This window comes from Engystomops pustulosus, chromosome 10, assembly GCF_040894005.1.
Source record: "Engystomops pustulosus chromosome 10, aEngPut4.maternal, whole genome shotgun sequence".
Classification (NCBI taxonomy): Eukaryota; Metazoa; Chordata; class Amphibia; order Anura; family Leptodactylidae; genus Engystomops; species Engystomops pustulosus.
The window spans coordinates 93,185,255-93,203,820 of record NC_092420.1 but is presented as its reverse complement, the minus strand read 5'-3'; the positions used below and the strand labels follow the sequence as shown (position 1 = coordinate 93,203,820).

The following is an 18,566-nucleotide window of genomic DNA, read 5'->3' as shown; positions in this document are numbered from 1 at the left end:
ACTTGGGTCACTCCAGTTTGGATTTCTCTGTTGTAAGGTGCAGTCTGGGGTCTCCCTGTGGCTGTACACTCCAGTATAAGACCACGTTATTGGCAGTGCTGTGTAAGGCTAGGCATACATAGAGAAGGTGATGGAGCAGGATAGCAGAGATACAAACGCACGGTACCAGTCACTAAAATGTAATGTATCATGGGACCCACTGACATCATACATAGGAGTGATGTCATCCTGCTCTATAACACATCATATGATGACCTCCTTCTCTCTACAGGTCTGTCAGACTCTGATGAAAACTGCAAGAGGTTCATGGAGAGATGTATGCCCGAGGCTTTTAAGAAGGTAAATGTTGTAGCTGGAGGCTCCTGCGGATTCTCAGGCATTTGGTTCTGCTTTGCTGCATTGGATCTGTCTACAGGGAGGTTCCTATAATCTAGAAAACCTGATGGATTATTGTAAGATATTATTTGAATGGACATAATTCCCCTTTCCACAGGATCTTGGATTAATGTCTGATCATGTGGGGTCCTATCGCCAAGACTCGCCCCAAACAAACCAGAACCGTACAATGTAAGTGGCCCTATACTGCCCTATACTAGACTCAGCGTTTGGGTTTGGCCATCCGACCCGGACAAATTGCCGATTTGGTTAGTTGCTTGGGCATCGATTTCTTGGATTGTTCGGCTGCCAATCGAGCAACATGTCCGGGTCATGCGGCCCAACTGTAACATGGGCTCACCTCCACCCTGTACTACTTCCATGATTGCATAGATACTATAGAGGGACTCCAGAGTGAGCTGATCCTACAAGTCTTTAGTATAGGAAAGGTTAATGGAGTACAGTATCTTTTCTGCCCATCATAGGAAGGTCTTGGATACCGGACCCCATGTGATCAAACATTTATCATCTGTCCGGCACTTTTTAAGAATAATCCAGTTCGGTCCAGTTTGGGATCAGTTGCTGGATTCCCCCGTTTTATTCATTAGCCGTGCCTATTGTTCTCCAGAACTAGAGCCGATCTTGCTAATGACTGACGGCTCTGGAGCCAGCTGGGTACAGGACCCTCTGTAATCTGTAGTATGTGGACAGGGCTCGTCCTGCATGTGTGACAATCTATGACCTTACAGCCGGGGTCCTGCGCTCAGTCTGAAGGCTCTGACTTTCCTCTGGTTTCTCGCAGCTGCTGACATCCAGTGCTGTCCACAAATGGGGAACGGAGATCCACGAGGGGATCTACAACATGCTGATGCTGCTGGTGGATCTAGTAGCAGAACGGATCAAACAAGATCCCATCCCCACCGGGCTCCTGGGGGTCCTCACTGTGGTAGGTTTTCTGGCCTTGTTTGGGAGATGCAGGGAGCTACACGGATAGTTCTGGATAAATAATGATCTTGTGTTCCAGGCCTTTAACCCCGACAATGAATATCATTTCAAGAATCGGATGAAGATGTGTCAGAAGAACTGGACCGATGTCTTTGGAGAGGGAAACACCTACGCCGTGTCCCCGGCCAGCGCCTTGCAGAAGGTATGGCTTATAGAAGGAACAGTATACAATATATACAATCCTACGGTACCACATCCTTTGTACTGTGAAATATATTCAAGATTATATAATGTGTGCAAAATCATAATGTATCCAGTACAATACAACACAATGTATACAATCCCTACAATATCATATAATGTATACAGTTCATTATATCGGCGGGCACACGTTCATGTGAATATAGCCTTATACTATATACATGATGGTGCCCGGGAGAGGAGGACCCTCTTCATAGCGATGTATGCTATACATGCGCCAATTGCCGACCTATGGGGGATGTATGTACAACGTGTGAATGTGGCCTTATACATACGATACCATATAATGTAAACAGTGCAATATTATACAATGTATTATAAACCATATACGATATGATGTAACACAATATATATATAATATACAGCCCAGGTCATTGTACCATTCTCTTGTGTCGTTACAGGAGCCGCACGGCTGGCTGGTGGACCTCGTGAATAGGGTAAGGACACAATCTTATGCTTTAACTTATTTGAAGGGATCCTACCTGGCAATGTGAGGATGAGAGTTGTCTCCTCGTGCTGGGGGGCAGGATACATGCCTGGAGCCATACTTGAGCACTTGCTGATGTTGTGTCCGGTTATTCTTGTTTCTGCAGTTCGGAGAACTTGGCGGTCTCACAGCAATTCAGGCGAAACTGAACGCTGATGAAATCGAACTGGCGGTAAATCTATTTACTTAATTCTAAATGGCATTGTGATCAAATTTTCTAATATCACAGAATTTTACAAAACCTCTTCTTGTTGTCAGTAAAAAAATGTCCTGCTGCTTCTTGTAACCTGCAGTGATACATTGTAACAGTGCAGTGGACATTTATAGATGGACTAGTTGTATGAAAGGGGTTGGTCTAAGACTCCGTGTTATCCTCATTTCCGCAGAGAGATCAAATGCAAATTGTTGGGGCTGACTTGTGTGGGTCAAGCTGTTTGATGGCAGAGGGGACATGATGCACCCCTGGGTGACGACCACTGCCGGGGATTCTTCTTGTGATAAAATGTGATTTTCTGTTCTTTACTGTTCTAGGAAGTGTCAGCATTGGTTCAACCTCTTGGCGTATGTGCAGAATACCTCAATTCCTCTACTGTACAGGTAAGTGGCCGCTAAAAATCTCTGACATGAGACTCCTTTTCCAGTACTAGAAGTTCGATTAGTAGGGTCTGGCTGCCGTTATGCAGGGGCCACAGCTATCCTGAAAGAACAATGTTCTGCCCCTCTAATGAAAATCGCTGTGTTCTCTCCTTTTTTTTTATACCCCACATACATAATTTTATGCTGCTTTTGCACTGTTTTCTACCTCTCTAAATGCAGCCTGCAGTATAAAGCATGGAGGTTCTCATCCTGATTGATGTGTAAAACACTAAGGTAAAGCTTACATTTAAATTGCAATTGTGTGAAAGGGTTTGTCCCATTGAAAGATACATAAGGATACACTGAGGGAAGACCAAAAGCTCCTAATTACTCCCTGGCAGCAGTCCACATGTGTGCCCAGCTCTCCATTCACTCTACAGGGATAGTCATGACTTTGTGCTGCCCCATAATGTGAGTAGCTACTAGTCTCCTGACCCCTAGCGATCTGTTATATAGTGTATAGGTATGACCTCCATACTTTACACTACAGGCTACGCTCGCTATGATATGTCTGTGTGCATCTACTCTGTGACATGTGCCTTATGTCCTCCCCCTCAGCCAATGCTGGATCGGGTGATACACAACATGATCAAATACGTACAGAACGTGGAGGAGAAGGACCTCAAGGACAAGGTGAGGTTATGTGCATCTCGCTGGGAATTCTAGTTTACATTCCTAGAATAAGAACCTTTTATAGAAAGCAGCTCACACAGCTGATGGGTTGTTGCAGTGTGTCAGAGCTGGAGATGGAGACCATTATTAGTAGTGATACATAGTAACCAGGTATCTATAGAGCAGAATTGTTTAGCTCTGTTTGTCCAAATACTTGTAACACACTACTTAAAATGACCTGATCAAATGTTCATATTATTATAAATCATCTTTAAAAACTCTTTACTAGAATTCATCCAGTAAGTAACATTGTAACAGAGGTGCTACCCTATTATCTATTAGAAAAATTACTTTAATACTTAAAGGGAAGCAATCTGGAGTTTTGAAAAATGAAAAACTGCTGATAATGTTGAGATATGAGTAATAAGACCTTGGTGTATGTTGTTAGTAGCAGCAGAACTGTAATGCACTGGGTGTGTGTCCTCACACTGCTGTGCTCTGTGCTCACTGCAGCCAGTGTTGGTTATTGTCACTGGAGAGATGTGTAATCAGACCTTCATGTATGTTGTTAGTAGCAGCAGGACGGCATACGGTATTTATGGATTTATATTTTCGGATTGTAGCTTCTCCAAGTGTCCTGGGAACATGTCCTCACACTGCAATGCAATGGATAGAGTGCTGTGAAGAAGTTCAGTGCCGAGTGCGCAGAGCAGTGTGAGGACATGTTTTACTTGGAGAAGGAGAAGCTACAATCGTGGAATATAAATCCATATATCACAGTCCTGCTGCTACTAATGACAAACACAAAGGTCTCATTACTCATCTCTCCAGGGACATTACCTAACATTGTCTGCTCACAGCAGTGTGAAAACATGCCCCCAGTGCGCTTGGTGAGGCTACAATCCAGGAATATTAATCTATATAGGACTGTCCTGCTGCTACTAACATCGAGTCTGATTACACATCACTTCAGGGACAGTACATAACACTGGCTGCAGTCTGGATGGATTCCCTTTCAGTTTTGTTTTTGTCATTGGAAATCACCTAACACTTGACTATTGGGAAATCTCCTGATTGTTATCTTATTGCACCGTACTGTCTGCACTATTATTAGTACCTGTGAGGCCTGCAGGTCCTCTGTTATGACATAATCTGGGTGATTATATGTGAATTATGCGGCCGGGCTATGGCTCCTCGGTGTCTTGACCCTAATCATGGCTGGATCTCTGTGCAGGGACTTGTATAATGTGTAGGAGGTTGTATGTCTGTAGTTTTAGGGTGCGTTGTCTGACACATTGTCCTTGGCTCTTCCCCCGCAGCGGCTGGTCAGTATCCCCGAGCTCCTCTCTGCCATTAAATTACTGTGCATGCGTTTCCAGCCAGACCTGGTGAACGTGGTGGACGACCTCAGGCTGGACATCTTACTGCGAATGCTCAAGTCTCCTCACTTCAGCGCAAAGATGAACTCTCTGAAAGAAGTAAGTGACCCCCATGTCCCTGCCATTAACCAGGACTTGCATGATCTCTGAGGCCCCATTCACACATTGCAATTTGAAACACTTTACAACAGCGGAGGAGAGGAGATTTGCCAAATTACATAATTGTTGACACATGCGGTAACGTTGCGTTTACATTGCGTTTTGTAAGAGCAAATGTTAACAGTAATGTAATTCGGCATATCACCCCTCCCCTGCTGCTGTAACGCTTTTCAAAATACAACGCGTGAACGTGGCCTTAGTGATGCCTGAATATTCCATGTCCACCGTATGACGTCCTACACTTGATTTGCTTCAAACTACGTAACGTTCTAGTGCAAAGAAGGAAATCACCTGCTTATATGTCTCATTTCTCTGCCATCACAGCTGTTACTTTGTGTCAGTCTATGCAATGACATTTGCTATTCACATTATCTATCCTGATACATTGTAACAAGCCGATCAGATGACAAGTTGTAGCTTCATGATGTAAAAAGCAACAAAGTTCGTGAAAAAAAATAAACAAGAAAACAAAAATGTATCTAAATGAGATTCCCAGGGCTAAATTATTGATGACTTGCCTTGAGGATTATATCATCCGTCGCAGATTATTGCAATACCTAGATAAGCCACTTCACAATGGAGGGCGCTCTGTTTGGTGAGGAGTCAGTGAAGAGACTTCTACAATCCTAAAATGAGACTGCACACCAAACATAGTGTAAAAAACGGGTGGGTGCTTTATTTACCCAAGTGCAACTTTTCGGACCCTATTCAGGAGCCTTTCTCAAGCAATGTAATAAAGCCAACATTCCATATATAGAGACAACATGATTAATCATGTGATCATATCAGGTGCATATGTACATCAGAATTACACTCTAAAACAGTCAGGTGTCCTTCAGTAGGTGACTGCCTGTATGTATTTTCATCTATTATACATTTCTAAATTTCTGTTTCAGGTAACCAAATTGATTGAGGACAGCACTTTATCCAAATCTGTGAAGAACGCCATAGACACAGACCGGCTACTAGACTGGCTGGTGGAGAACTCTGTCCTGTCAATAGCACTGGAAGGTGTGTACCGCATCCACTATGTGCACAGCTGGACTTTCGTTACAGTGTAGTAACATATACAGTCTTATCGTTCTCTCCCCACAGGTAACATCGACCAAGCACAGTACTGTGACCGCATAAAGGGAATCATTGAACTGCTGGGCAGTAAATTGTCCTTAGATGAACTTTCCAAAATATGGAACATTCAGGTAATAGTGTTTTTGATTGATTGTCATATACTACAACAAAGTGAAGAAGTCCTTCTTGCCTGGGATTTATCAGATGTTCCACCAAAGTTTCTGGGCTTCAGGTTCCAGACCTACAAACTCAAAGCAAAATTGAATACTGCTCTAAGAAATTCCAATTAACAATCGCAAAATGTATTCAAAAACTTCTTAAACCATGGACAGAAGTTCACATTCAGCAAGTAACTAATCTACCCTTTATTCCCATGTTTTGGTTTTAACTTTTTTCTATGTTTTCAAAAGATTTTAAATCCATTTCACTATTTTTTTTTTTTATTGGAGTTTCTAGGAGTTGTATTTAATCTACCTTTTTGAGGGTTTTTTTTAATGAATATCCTGTGAAAAGTAGATAAGTGTTTGATTATGGAGGTAATATATCGATCTATATCTTTCTTCTCTTGGAGCAGTCGGGACAGTCATCCACTGTGATCGAGAATATCCACACAATCATCGCTGCAGCAGCGGCAAAGTTCAGCTCGGAGCAACTCAACCATTTGTTTCAGCTTATTCAGAAGGTAATGTGTCCCAAGGTATAGTACATGGCTCCACCAGTGTCACTGCTGTCATGTATACATGAGGCCTGATACATGCTATAGGACATGGAACCACCGGTGTCAGTGCTGTCATGTATACATGAGGCCTGATACATGCTATAGGACATGGCTTCACCAGTGTCACTGCCATGTATACATGAGGCCTGATACATGCTATAGGACATGGCTTCACCAGTGTCACTGCCATGTATACATGAGGCCTGATACATGCTATAGGACATGGAACCACCAGTGTCAGTGCTGTCATGTATACATGAGGCCTGATACATGCTATAGGACATGGCTCCACCAGTGTCAGTGCTGTCGTGTATACATAAGGCCTGATACAGGCTATAGGACATGGCTCCACCAGTGTCAGTGCTGTCGTGTATACATGAGGACTGATACACATTATAGGACATGGCTCCACCAGTGTCAGTGCTGTCGTGTATACATGAGGCCTGATACATGCTATAGGACATGGCTCCACCAGTGTCACTGCCATGTATACATGAGGCCTGATACATGCTATAGGACATGGCTCCACCAGTGTCAGTGCTGTCGTGTATACATGAGGACTGATACACATTATAGGACATGGCTCCACCAGTGTCAGTGCTGTCGTGTATACATGAGGACTGATACACATTATAGGACATGGCTCCACCAGTGTCAGTGCTGTCGTGTATACATGAGGCCTGATGCACATTATAGGACATGGCTCCACCAGTGTGACTGCTGCCATATATACATGAGGTCTGATACATGCTATAGGACATGGCTCCACCAGTGTCACTGCTGCCATATATACATGAGGCCTGATGCATGCTATAGGACATGGCTCCACCAGTGTCAGTGCTGTCATGTATACATGAGGCCTGATGCATGCTATAGGACATGGCTCCACCAGTGTGACTGCTGCCATATATACATGAGGCCTGATGCATGCTATAGGACATGGCTCCACCAGTGTGACTGCTGCCATATATACATGAGGTCTGATACATGCTATAGGACATGGCTCCACCAGTGTCAGTGCTGTCGTGTATACATGAGGCCTGATGCATGCTATAGGACATGGCTCCACCAGTGTCAGTGCTGTCGTGTATACATGAGGCCTGATGCATGCTATAGGACTTGGCTCCACCAGTGTCACTGCTGTCATGTATACATGAGGCCTGATGCATGCTATAGGACATGGCTCCACCAGTGTCACTGCTGTCGTGTATACATGAGGCCTGATACATGCTATAGGACATGGCTCCACCAGTGTCACTGCCATGTATACATGAGGCCTGATACATGCTATAGGACATGGCTCCACCAGTGTCACTGCTGTCGTGTATACATGAGGCCTGATACATGCTATAGGACATGGCTCCACCAGTGTTGGTGCTGTCATGTATACATGAGGCCTGATACACGCTGTTTATATCACATTATGGTTTGACAATGATATGTTATGAGTTACCCGCGTGTAGTGAGCCCCATTGGTGCCAGACATTTTGTTTTTACCTTGTATAGTGTTTTCCATTCATATCTGTGAACCTTTCCTTTACTCAGAGTTGGGAGACAGAGGCGGACCGGGTTCGGCAGAAGTTATTGAGCCTCATAGGCCGTATCGGAAGAGAAGCTCGTAACGAGACCACGACCGGAAAGGTGACCGTCCAGAGCTAATAAGATGCACTCTAATGATAGCGGTGGCCGCACAACTCACCCCAATCTTCTTACAGGTACTAGAAGTCCTATGGGATCTCGCCCACCTGCCCAACTTACCATCAAACCTAATCCAACAAGCCTTAGAGGAGCACCTGACAATCCTTAGTGACGCCTATGCAGTGAAAGAGACCGTCAAGAAGAGTTACATCATAAAGTGCATAGAGGACATCAAGAAGGTGAGAGATGGAGGGAAACGTCATTGATCAGGGAAGCAGCGGGCACCTACATTGCTGTGCCATCTGTACGTAGTGGTCGCTGCCTATTCAATAAGCTGAGCCCTTGAATGTGCTCATGTCCACCTTCATACCCAGTACATGAGAAGTCCCTACTCAAGGATTTTCTCTTCTCCATTGCAGTCATCTCAGCACAACAACCCGCAGGTGGTGTGGGTGGTGCCCGCCTTACGCCAGCTCCACGAGATAACTCGCTCTTTCAACAAGCAAACCTATCAAAAGCAAGACAAGGTACATCAAATTTTTTTTTAAAAAATCCTAAAATCATTGTTGCAATCTAAATGTATCGGAATGTTTCCATTGATTCTGCCTGTTCCCATTTCCAGAGCATCATCCAGGACCTGAAGAAGAATTTTGAGATTGTGAAGTTGGTGACGGCGAGTTTGGTTGCGTGCCACCGCTTGGCGGTCTCCTCTGTTGGCCCTGGTGGGCTGGCTGGATCCTCTCTGGTTGACGGCAGATACACTTACCGGGAGGTATCTGACACTGAACGTCCTACTGCAGGGAAAAAATGCAGATTATTATATATATATTTCAGGAAATTCTCTTACATACATAACCTATAACATCCCTCGCTGCATGTACTAACTAATCTAGAAAGTGTTTTTTGTCAGAAAAAAAAATAATACCCTGACTGTTGACTATTGCAGTATTTGGAGGCTCATCTGAAATTCCTGGCGTTTTTCCTACAAGAAGCCACCCTGTACCTGGGCTGGAGCCGCGCCAAAGAGATCTGGGAATGTCTGGTAACGGGACACGACGTCTGTGAGCTGGATCGGGAGGTAAGTCCTTTCTATGGACTTCATGCAGTCATTTATCTCCTGGCCATGATCCATCATCCCCACTGATTTAGAAGCTTGGACCAAAAAGTAAAATGAAATGAAATAAAAGTCTCAAAAAGTAATAGAAGTAATAAAGTGGTGATAAATGCCCCCCCCCCCAAATATATCTGGTGATAATTACTTTAACCCCATCACAACAGCCGTACAGCTATATACGTCCTATTTGCACTTAAGACTTGAAGACTGCGGTCACTTTACAGTTATATCACTTGAATTGTGGCCCCTACAAACACACTTCTGGCGTCCTATTAGAGCTAGAGATATATCCACGGTGATTGTTATATACAACCTTATATACCCAACTATAAGTTTAACAGTGGGTATCTCTGGTTTTGTGTTGGCTATATGCACAGTTCTTATTTGATATTAAAGGGAAAATTCTCCTCTGTATTGGGACACCAGAAGTGTGTTTCTAGGTGCCAGGATTCAGGAGATATAACTGTCTGAGCTGTAGAAGACACTCTGCAAAAATACATGCACCCTCTGCTCCTGTCTCTGAACCTGTGAAAGGGTGACATCTTGACATTCATTATCATCGTTCAGGAAGGTCTGCACACATTGCCATTCAAACACAGGCACATTCACCAAACACCGCACACCCCCAGCCTCCCCTCCAACACCTAAAGAGCTGGCGCTGCAGGTTCAATCCAGCGAGACCAAATCTAAGGGCACTTGCGATGCAAGTAAAAGGTCTGAAACAGGGGGATATATATATTTATTCATCAGTTATAGCCAACTAGATAAAGGGGGAACCTTCACATCTTTCCAGGTCACAACAATTTTACGAGCACAAAAAAGGGCAAATCTGTAGAAGGCCCTGATAATAATAATAATTCCTTTATTTATATAGCGCACACAGATTACGCAGCGCTGCATAGAGTTTGCCAAATCAGTCCCTCTCCCCAATGGGGCTCACAATCTAATCAACCTACTAGTGGGTTTTGGAGTGTGGGAGGAAACCCACGTAAACACAGAGAGAACATACAAACTCTTTGCAGATGTTGACCCTGGGAATTGAACCCAGGTCCCCAGTGCAAGGCTGTAATGCTAACCACGGAGCCACCGTGCTGCCCCATTAGGGGTCACCTGTGCCCCAGGTCGTTGCCTTTCCAATAGGCGCCCATTGTATTGCACTGTGTACTGATGCGGATGATATTGTCTTCTAGATGTGTTTCGAGTGGTTCACGAAGGGGCAGCACGACCTCGAGAGCGACGTCCAGCAGCAACTTTTTAAGGAGAAAATCCTGAAGTTGGAGTCTTATGAGATCACAATGAATGGTACGAGGATCTAAGGGGAGGTGTTAATGCTGGATTGTAGGACTGTACATAGACATGTAATGAAGCTATAAGCAGACATAATAGATTCTTCTAGTAACTCGCATATCTTCTTGTTTGTGACTTTTCAGGTTTCAATCTGTTTAAGACGTTCTTTGAGAATGTGAATCTCTGCGATCATCGACTGAAGCGGCAAGGCACCCAGCTGGTGAGCGCTGCGGACATCTCCAGTACCCTGCACCCTCTGGGGGGGGGTCTCAATAATTCAGGTCCAGACACTTGCCTTATAGAAAAATCTCTGCTCTGAGTGAGTGCTGTAGTATTCAACCAGAAGCCTGCTACAGCTTTTACTCAGTTTGCTCAGAGCACAGCAGTGTGAGGACACGCATCCGGCATATAAGAAGGTTGTATTTGAGGAGATGTATAAAATTCACACTTTCTAAGAAGTCAATCGATCCTAGTTATAGATAGGCAGCGATTGATATAGATAGACCAGACATTTAGTACACCCATCACCCTCGTGTATATTTCTCTGGGTCACGTCCCTTTAATATTTCCCACTCTTGTGACAGCACGTGGAGAAGCTGGAGTTGATCGGCATGGATTTTATTTGGAAAGTTGCAGTGGAGTCTCCTGATGAAGAGATTGCCAATGAAGCCATACAGCTGATCATCAACTACAGCTACATCAACCTCAACCCCAGGCTGAAGAAGGTGAGTGGCCGCAGGGTTCAGGAGGGTTCACCCATGTCACCCCATAGGACTGTATCACATGGAGGTCACTTTGTGTTGCAGGATTCTGTCTCTTTGCACAAGAAGTTTATTGCAGATTGTTACACGCGGTTAGAGGTAAGAACATTTCTGACCTTGCATTGAATAAAGGCATTTTGATAAAGGGTTAACCACAGCAGCACAGATTATTTCAGTAGAGGTGTCTGGTTGGACCTGAGTTTTAAGCTGCACATTATTAAGTCATTAAAAAGTGATTTCTCCATCTGTCCCTTAGGCTGCAAGTTCTGCCCTGGGAGGTCCCACCCTGACCCATGCCGTCACCCGAGCCACGAAAATGCTGACTGCTACCGCCATGCCATCCGTGGCCACCTCTGTACAGTCCCCGTATAGGTGAGCATTCACACAGGGGACTTTATAACCAGTCCAGCCCCCTCCGGATGAGCATCATGCAAGGTTTTACTTATTCTTTCTGGTTTTTCTTGTTCACTCTTTGATTTATGCCCTTTTTGCTGATCTTTTTGGGCATTTTGTGTCTAGGTTTTACCATTAACCCACATTTTACTCCTCCTTTGCGGCAGGTCGACCAAATTGGTCATAATTGAGAGGCTACTTTTGCTGGCGGAGCGCTATGTGATCACTATAGAGGTAATTGTGACCTGTGAGCTAACACCATAGGGGGGCGCTGTACAGACCTCACCCTGTGCTTTACTGTAATGCAGAAATATTACTGTAGTGATAGAATCTCCTCAATGAGGTTTGGCTTTGTTCATTATTGCGGCTGCATGTCCCTCCGTAGTCGATCTTGCATGTATAATCCTTGCACAATCGTAGTCTATCATCTCCTCTCTCCCGCAGGACCTCTACTCGGTCCCCAGAACTATTCTACCTCACGGTGCCTCTTTTCACGGACATCTCTTAACGCTTAACCTTACTTACGAATCTACCAAAGATACCTTCACCATTGAGGTAAGTAACTCCCTCCTGTATGGGATTCATATTAAAGGGATTTCTTCTCCAAACACACCGTTTTATCCTGCTCCTAGGTTGAGGCAAAATACATGTTATGTACAAGATCGGTTCTGTAGGTTTGTTCTTAAGTTGAATTTCTGTGCAAGTCGGAACTGTATATTTTATTATTGTAACTCCATCCAAATTTTTTTGTTGGCCTTTGGGAGAATTGGATTTTAAAAATGTTGGGTTGTCATAAGGATAAACAATAAATCTTAATTACAGACTCCTCTGTTAACTGTTACAGCTTATTACTGTAGCCTTGGAGTAAAGTACAGTAAATTAGCAACATCCAGAGGTCCGTTTGTAACTAGGGGTCGTATGTAAGTCGGTTAAGTCAGGAACCACCTGTATGGGTGTCAGACATCCTCAAACGCTGGTGACCTGTCATTAAGAAACATAACATCATAATGAAAAGTGAGGAGCCCAGAGAACCCCTTTAAGACAAACTCGTTGTGTGTAGTCCCCCAATCTGTATCCTCATAATGAGGTCTTACGGCTCAGCACTTGGAAAAATGAAATAGATTATAGATTTGGCACGGTTCTTCCAAACAGCCCCCACCAGTCCACCACTTGGTGGTGTTGCATCTCATTCCCATATGTATGGGGGGGGTAGAAGTGTTTCTGGGAATAGATCACTGTTGATCTGTGTAATGAACTTCTCTTTTGTGTACTAGGCCCACAGCAATGAGACGATAGGAAGCGTCCGCTGGAAGATCGCCCGGCATCTGAACTGTCCTGTGGAAAATATGCAAATATTTGCTAATGAGAGTTTGGTGAGTAATGGCGGTCTTTGTGTGTCACCCCCATAGTGCCAGGGAAGCGACGGGAGCACAGTACCCCCATAGTGCCAGGAAGGCGACGGGAGCATGGACAACTCTTCCGCACATGGGGGTTGATGAACCTCCTATCCTATTCTACGTTTTGAGTAAAAGACACAGTAGCAATCTGCAGACTACACACTTACAACTAACAACATGCTCGACAAAGGCCGAGTGTCATGTTATGTGTGCATGTATTTCTGAGTGCTGCTGCTTTTTCCACCATCGTATCTTCCACGACCCATGCAACTAGGATCTTTCTACTGTGGGCACCCACCACAATGTAAGCAAGCCCAGATTGGGCAACTTTTATTAGTAATAATAATTCCTTTATTTATATAGCGCACACAGATTACGAAGCGCTGCACAAAGCCAAATCGGTCCCTGTCCCCAATGGGGCTCACAATCTAATCAGCTACCAGTATGTTTTGGAGTGTGGGAAGAAACTGGAGAACCCGGAGGAAACCCAAGCAAACACAGAACATACAAACTCTTTGCAGATGTTGACCTTAGGACTTGAACCCAGGTCCCCAGCCCTGCAAGGCTGTAATGCTAACCACTGAGCCACCATGCATTTGGATGATGTTTCAAACTTTGTTTTGCTAACCAACAACATGAATCACTTGGTGCCACTGGCTTTAGTCACTTTAGAGTCTGGATGAGGCTGCTGCTGACTAATCAGCTGCAATTACTCTCCTTGTGCGCCGAGATCTGGAGGCCAACCTTGCCGAGATCTATAATTTGTCATATAAAATCCTCCCATGCTCTGTATCTGCAGACTGTGAAGTTCGTTGGCGTCTGCAGCTTAGGTGCCGCTGCGGGGAATCCTCTAACCAGTGTTGTATTTTGATAACGCGCGTTACATAGACCAGTGATTTTCAACCTTTTTTGAGCCGCGGCACACTTTTTATACTTAGAAAATCCTGGGGCACACCACCAACCAAAATAGCACAAAATGACACTAAAACAGTCATAAAAGGCCTCCCTTTACTAATAAAAAGCCCCTGGCTGCCTCCCTTTACTAATAAAAAGCCCCTGGCTGCCTCCCTTTACTAATAAAAAGCCCCTGGCTGCCTCCCTTTACTAATAAAAAGCCCCTGGCGGCCTCCCTTTACTAATAAAAAGGCCCTAGCTGCCTCCCTTTACTAATAAAAAGCCCCTGGCTGCCTCCCTTTACTAATAAAAAGCCCCTGGCTGCCTCCCTTTACTAATAAAAAGCCCCTGGCTGCCTCCCTTTACTAATAAAAAGCCCCTGGCTGCCTCCCTTTACTAATAAAAAGGCCCTGGCTGCCTCCCTTTACTAATAAAAAGGCCCTAGCTGCCTCCCTTTACTAATAAAAAGCCCCTGGCTGCCTCCCTTTACTAATAAAAAGGCCCTAGATGCCTCCCTTTACTAATAAAAAAGCCCCTGGCTGCCTCCCTTTACTAATAAAAAGCCCCTGGCTGCCTCCCTTTACTAATAAAAAGCCCCTAGATGCCTCCCTTTACTAATAAAAAAGCCCCTGGCTGCCTCCCTTTACTAATAAAAAGCCCCTGGCTGCCTCCCTTTACTAATAAAAAGCCCCTTGCGGCCTCCCTTTACTAATAAAAAGCCCCTGGCTGCCTCCCTTTACTAATAAAAAGCCCCTGGCTGCCTCCCTTTACTAATAAAAAGCCCCTAGATGCCTCCCTTTACTAATAAAAAAGCCCCTGGCTGCCTCCCTTTACTAATAAAAAGCCCCTGGCTGCCTCCCTTTACTAATAAAAAGCCCCTGGCTGCCTCCCTTTACTAATAAAAAGCCCCTGGCTGCCTCCCTTTACTAATAAAAAGGCCCTGGCTGCCTCCCTTTACTAATAAAAAGGCCCTAGCTGCCTCCCTTTACTAATAAAAAGCCCCTGGCTGCCTCCCTTTACTAATAAAAAGGCCCTAGATGCCTCCCTTTACTAATAAAAAAGCCCCTGGCTGCCTCCCTTTACTAATAAAAAGCCCCTGGCTGCCTCCCTTTACTAATAAAAAGCCCCTAGATGCCTCCCTTTACTAATAAAAAAGCCCCTGGCTGCCTCCCTTTACTAATAAAAAGCCCCTGGCTGCCTCCCTTTACTAATAAAAAGCCCCTTGCGGCCTCCCTTTACTAATAAAAAGCCCCTGGCTGCCTCCCTTTACTAATAAAAAGCCCCTGGCTGCCTCCCTTTACTAATAAAAAGCCCCTAGATGCCTCCCTTTACTAATAAAAAGCCCCTTGCGGCCTCCCTTTACTAATAAAAAGCCCCTGGCTGCCTCCCTTTACTAATAAAAAGCCCCTAGCTGCCTCCCTTTACTAATAAAAAGCCCCTGGCGGCCTCCCTTTACTAATAAAAAGCCCCTGGCTGCCTCCCTTTACTAATAAAAAGGCCCTGGCTGCCTCCCTTTACTAATAAAAAGGCCCTAGAGGCCCCCCTTAACAAATAAAAAGCCCCAGCCTACCTTTACTAATAAAAAAAAAAAACCCTAGCTGCCTTCCTTATACAAATAATAACCCTATATACTTACCCTTGATGTCTTCTTGACGTCTCCTTCACTCCTAATGGCGATCCGCTCACCTTCTGTAGCTCCTGCACCGTGCGCCTCTGGTCACGTGACTTACGCGACCTGACGTCAGGTCGCGTCAGTCACGTGACATGGGCCGCGCGGTACAGGAGCTACAGAAGACGGGCGGATCGCCGACGTGGGACTTGGAGGTAAGTATGGGGCAGAAATACGGGGGCGCGGCGGCAGCTCGACACCGGGGCAGCCTAGTTCGGGCAACTTTCCCCCGCGGCACACTCAACCTTGTGTCGCGGCACACTAGTGTGCCGCGGCACACAGGTTGAAAATCACTGACATAGACGACTTCCCTCTCATGTCTTCACTAACATAGTGTCTACTCTGCTGCAGTTGACAGTGAATAAAGACCAGAAGCTTCTCCATCAGTTGGGATTTTCGGATGACCAGTCGCTTACCGTGAAGACGACGGGGAGCGGGACCCCATCCGGGAGCTCGGCAGAGACCTCCTCGGCCTCCAGCAGCAGCAGCGCCGGCTTCAGCTCCTCCTATGTGATGGAGCAGGTATGAAGACCTAGAGCCACTGTAGTCCTATATTATGGGCCATTCATGTACTTGTTCATACTGAAGTGTGGAGGAAACCCTTTAAGACCTTCTCCCCTGTTCTCATTATCAGGAGAAGTCCCTCCCCGGAGTGGTGATGGCGTTAGTCTGCAATGTGTTTGACATGCTCTATCAACTCGCCAACCTGGAAGAGCCAAGGTAATTGTCTCCATTATGTCCGTCTTCCTTCAATACCCCAAATCTTACAGATGTAGTAGATGGGTGTGAGCTCCTGTCCTGTCTCTGCAGGATCACTCTGAGGGTGCGGAAACTTCTCCTGTTGATTCCTACAGATCCAGCAGTGCAGGAGGCATTGGATCAGCTGGACTCCCTGGGCAGGAAGGTAGGTGCCGCTTGTGTTATCTGCTGGCCGTTTGCTTCTGTCCTCTTGTCATCTGTTCCCCACAATGATATTAATTGTGTCACTCAGAAGACACTTCTGTCAGAGTCCCAGCCCTCAAAATCCCCATCAATGTCCTCTAAACACCATCACCAGCCCAGCGCCAGCTCCATCCTGGAAAGTCTGTTCAGGTCGTCCGCTCCCGGGATGTCCACCTTCCGGGTGCTCTACAATCTGGAGGTAAGGACGTACATCACCTCAAATACACAGAATATCTTGCTATCCCCTCTACACATAATGTACTTTGTTTTTCCAAAAATAAGCCCTAGTTACAAACCACCCTATCTTATGAACCGTAGCACCTATCAATAGAGTTCTGATGTACTTTTAACCCCTTAACGACTTGGCCTGTTTTAGTTTTTTCACTTCCATTTTTCACTCCCCACCTTCAAAAATCTATAACTTTTTTTTATTTTTCCACATAAAGAGCTGTGTTATGGCTTATTTTCTGCGTAACAAATTGCACTTCGTAGTGACGGTATTTAATATTCCATGGCGTGTACTGGGAAGCGGGAAAAAAATTCCGAATGCAGTGAAAATGGTGGAAAAACACATTTGCAACGTTTTCTTGTGGGCTTGGATTTTACAGCTTTCACTGTGTGCCCCAAATGACAGGTCTACTTTATTCTTTGGGTTGCTACGATTACGTGGTACCAAATTTGTATAGGTTTTATAATGTTTTCATACATTAAAAAAAGTTTAAAAAATTAAAACCTCCTGTACAAAAAATTTTTTTTTTGATTTTGCCATCTTCTGGCGGCAATAACTTTTTCATACTTTGGTGTACAGAGCTGTGGGTGGTGTCATTCTTTGCGACTTTTGATGGCGTTTTCATTGCTATCATATTTAGGACTGTGCGACCTTTTGATCACTTTTTATAAATTTTTTTATATTTTCCAAAATGGCAAAAAATTTCATTTTTGACTTTGGACGCTATTTTCTATTACGGGGTTAAACGCAGTGAAAAACCGTTATTATATTTTGATCGGACATTTTCGGACACGGCGATACCTGATGCGTTTATGATTTTTACTGTTTATTAATATTTATATCAGTTCTAGGGAAAGGGGGGTGATTTGAATTTTTAGGGTTTTTTATTATAATTTTTTTTTTAAATGTTTTTTACTTTTTCTTTTACTATTTTTCAGACTCCCTAGGGTACTTAAACCCTAGGTTGTCTGATCGATCCTATCGTATACTGCCATACTACAGTATGGCAGTATATCTGGATTTTACTCCTCATTTATTACAATGTGCTGATAGCACATTGTAATGAATGGGTTAAAACGAGACAGCTTCGGGCCTTCGTGAGACCCGAAGCTGTCATGGCAACGGATCACCGCTCCCCGTGACGTCATCGCTTTTTGAAGCCTCCGGCAGCATTGCTAACACCGATCTTACAGGCCCGCGAGCCCTCTCCATGCACCGGGACCCGGCGTGCGTCGGGAAGGGGTTAAAGAGAATCTCCCTTTTACATTATTTTTATAGGTACAAGAGAACCAGAGATACCTACTGTTACAGTCAGGAGTGTGATTTTCATATAAAGCTCCAACTCTAGCTTTAATTTTGATATATCTGTGTTTGTGGCACCTAGAAAGCGATATTAATGGGGAGATTCTCCTCTTCAAAATTACACCGAAACTGTGTTTCCAGGTGCCATTGTTCAGAAGATACTGCCTATATAGCAGGGGAGAGGGAGCTGACTGCTGCAGCATGTGTTACATGCAGAGGGGCTCATATGTACAATATGGTCAATTAGACATGAGACACTAGGGCCAGTTATTCTACTATCAATAGTCACATGGAATTCAG

At 44.7% G+C, this 18,566-nt stretch overlaps 1 protein-coding gene across 3 annotated transcripts in view; it reads left to right on the top strand.

Annotated features, from left to right (window-relative positions):
• The window catches only part of USP24 (ubiquitin specific peptidase 24), a 65,771-nt gene that overhangs the window by 14,311 nt on the left and 32,894 nt on the right, over nt 1–18,566 (top strand). For 2 of the 3 annotated variants that reach the window (XM_072128702.1, XM_072128701.1), the window contains exons 3-30: nt 272–339; nt 1,178–1,321; nt 1,400–1,522; nt 1,983–2,018; nt 2,175–2,240; nt 2,600–2,665; nt 3,263–3,337; nt 4,636–4,794; nt 5,751–5,865; nt 5,950–6,053; nt 6,497–6,604; nt 8,186–8,281; nt 8,356–8,517; nt 8,698–8,805; nt 8,901–9,050; nt 9,225–9,356; nt 10,583–10,694; nt 10,823–10,899; nt 11,264–11,404; nt 11,486–11,539; nt 11,697–11,812; nt 12,001–12,067; nt 12,278–12,388; nt 13,108–13,206; nt 16,145–16,315; nt 16,428–16,513; nt 16,604–16,697; nt 16,785–16,934. In XM_072128702.1, the coding sequence (XP_071984803.1) occupies nt 272–339; nt 1,178–1,321; nt 1,400–1,522; nt 1,983–2,018; nt 2,175–2,240; nt 2,600–2,665; nt 3,263–3,337; nt 4,636–4,794; nt 5,751–5,865; nt 5,950–6,053; nt 6,497–6,604; nt 8,186–8,281; nt 8,356–8,517; nt 8,698–8,805; nt 8,901–9,050; nt 9,225–9,356; nt 10,583–10,694; nt 10,823–10,899; nt 11,264–11,404; nt 11,486–11,539; nt 11,697–11,812; nt 12,001–12,067; nt 12,278–12,388; nt 13,108–13,206; nt 16,145–16,315; nt 16,428–16,513; nt 16,604–16,697; nt 16,785–16,934 (2,990 nt within the window). The remainder of the gene's footprint in view (nt 1–271; nt 340–1,177; nt 1,322–1,399; nt 1,523–1,982; nt 2,019–2,174; nt 2,241–2,599; nt 2,666–3,262; nt 3,338–4,635; nt 4,795–5,750; nt 5,866–5,949; nt 6,054–6,496; nt 6,605–8,185; nt 8,282–8,355; nt 8,518–8,697; nt 8,806–8,900; nt 9,051–9,224; nt 9,357–10,582; nt 10,695–10,822; nt 10,900–11,263; nt 11,405–11,485; nt 11,540–11,696; nt 11,813–12,000; nt 12,068–12,277; nt 12,389–13,107; nt 13,207–16,144; nt 16,316–16,427; nt 16,514–16,603; nt 16,698–16,784; nt 16,935–18,566) is intronic. The other variant, XM_072128703.1, reaches the window with a different exon arrangement.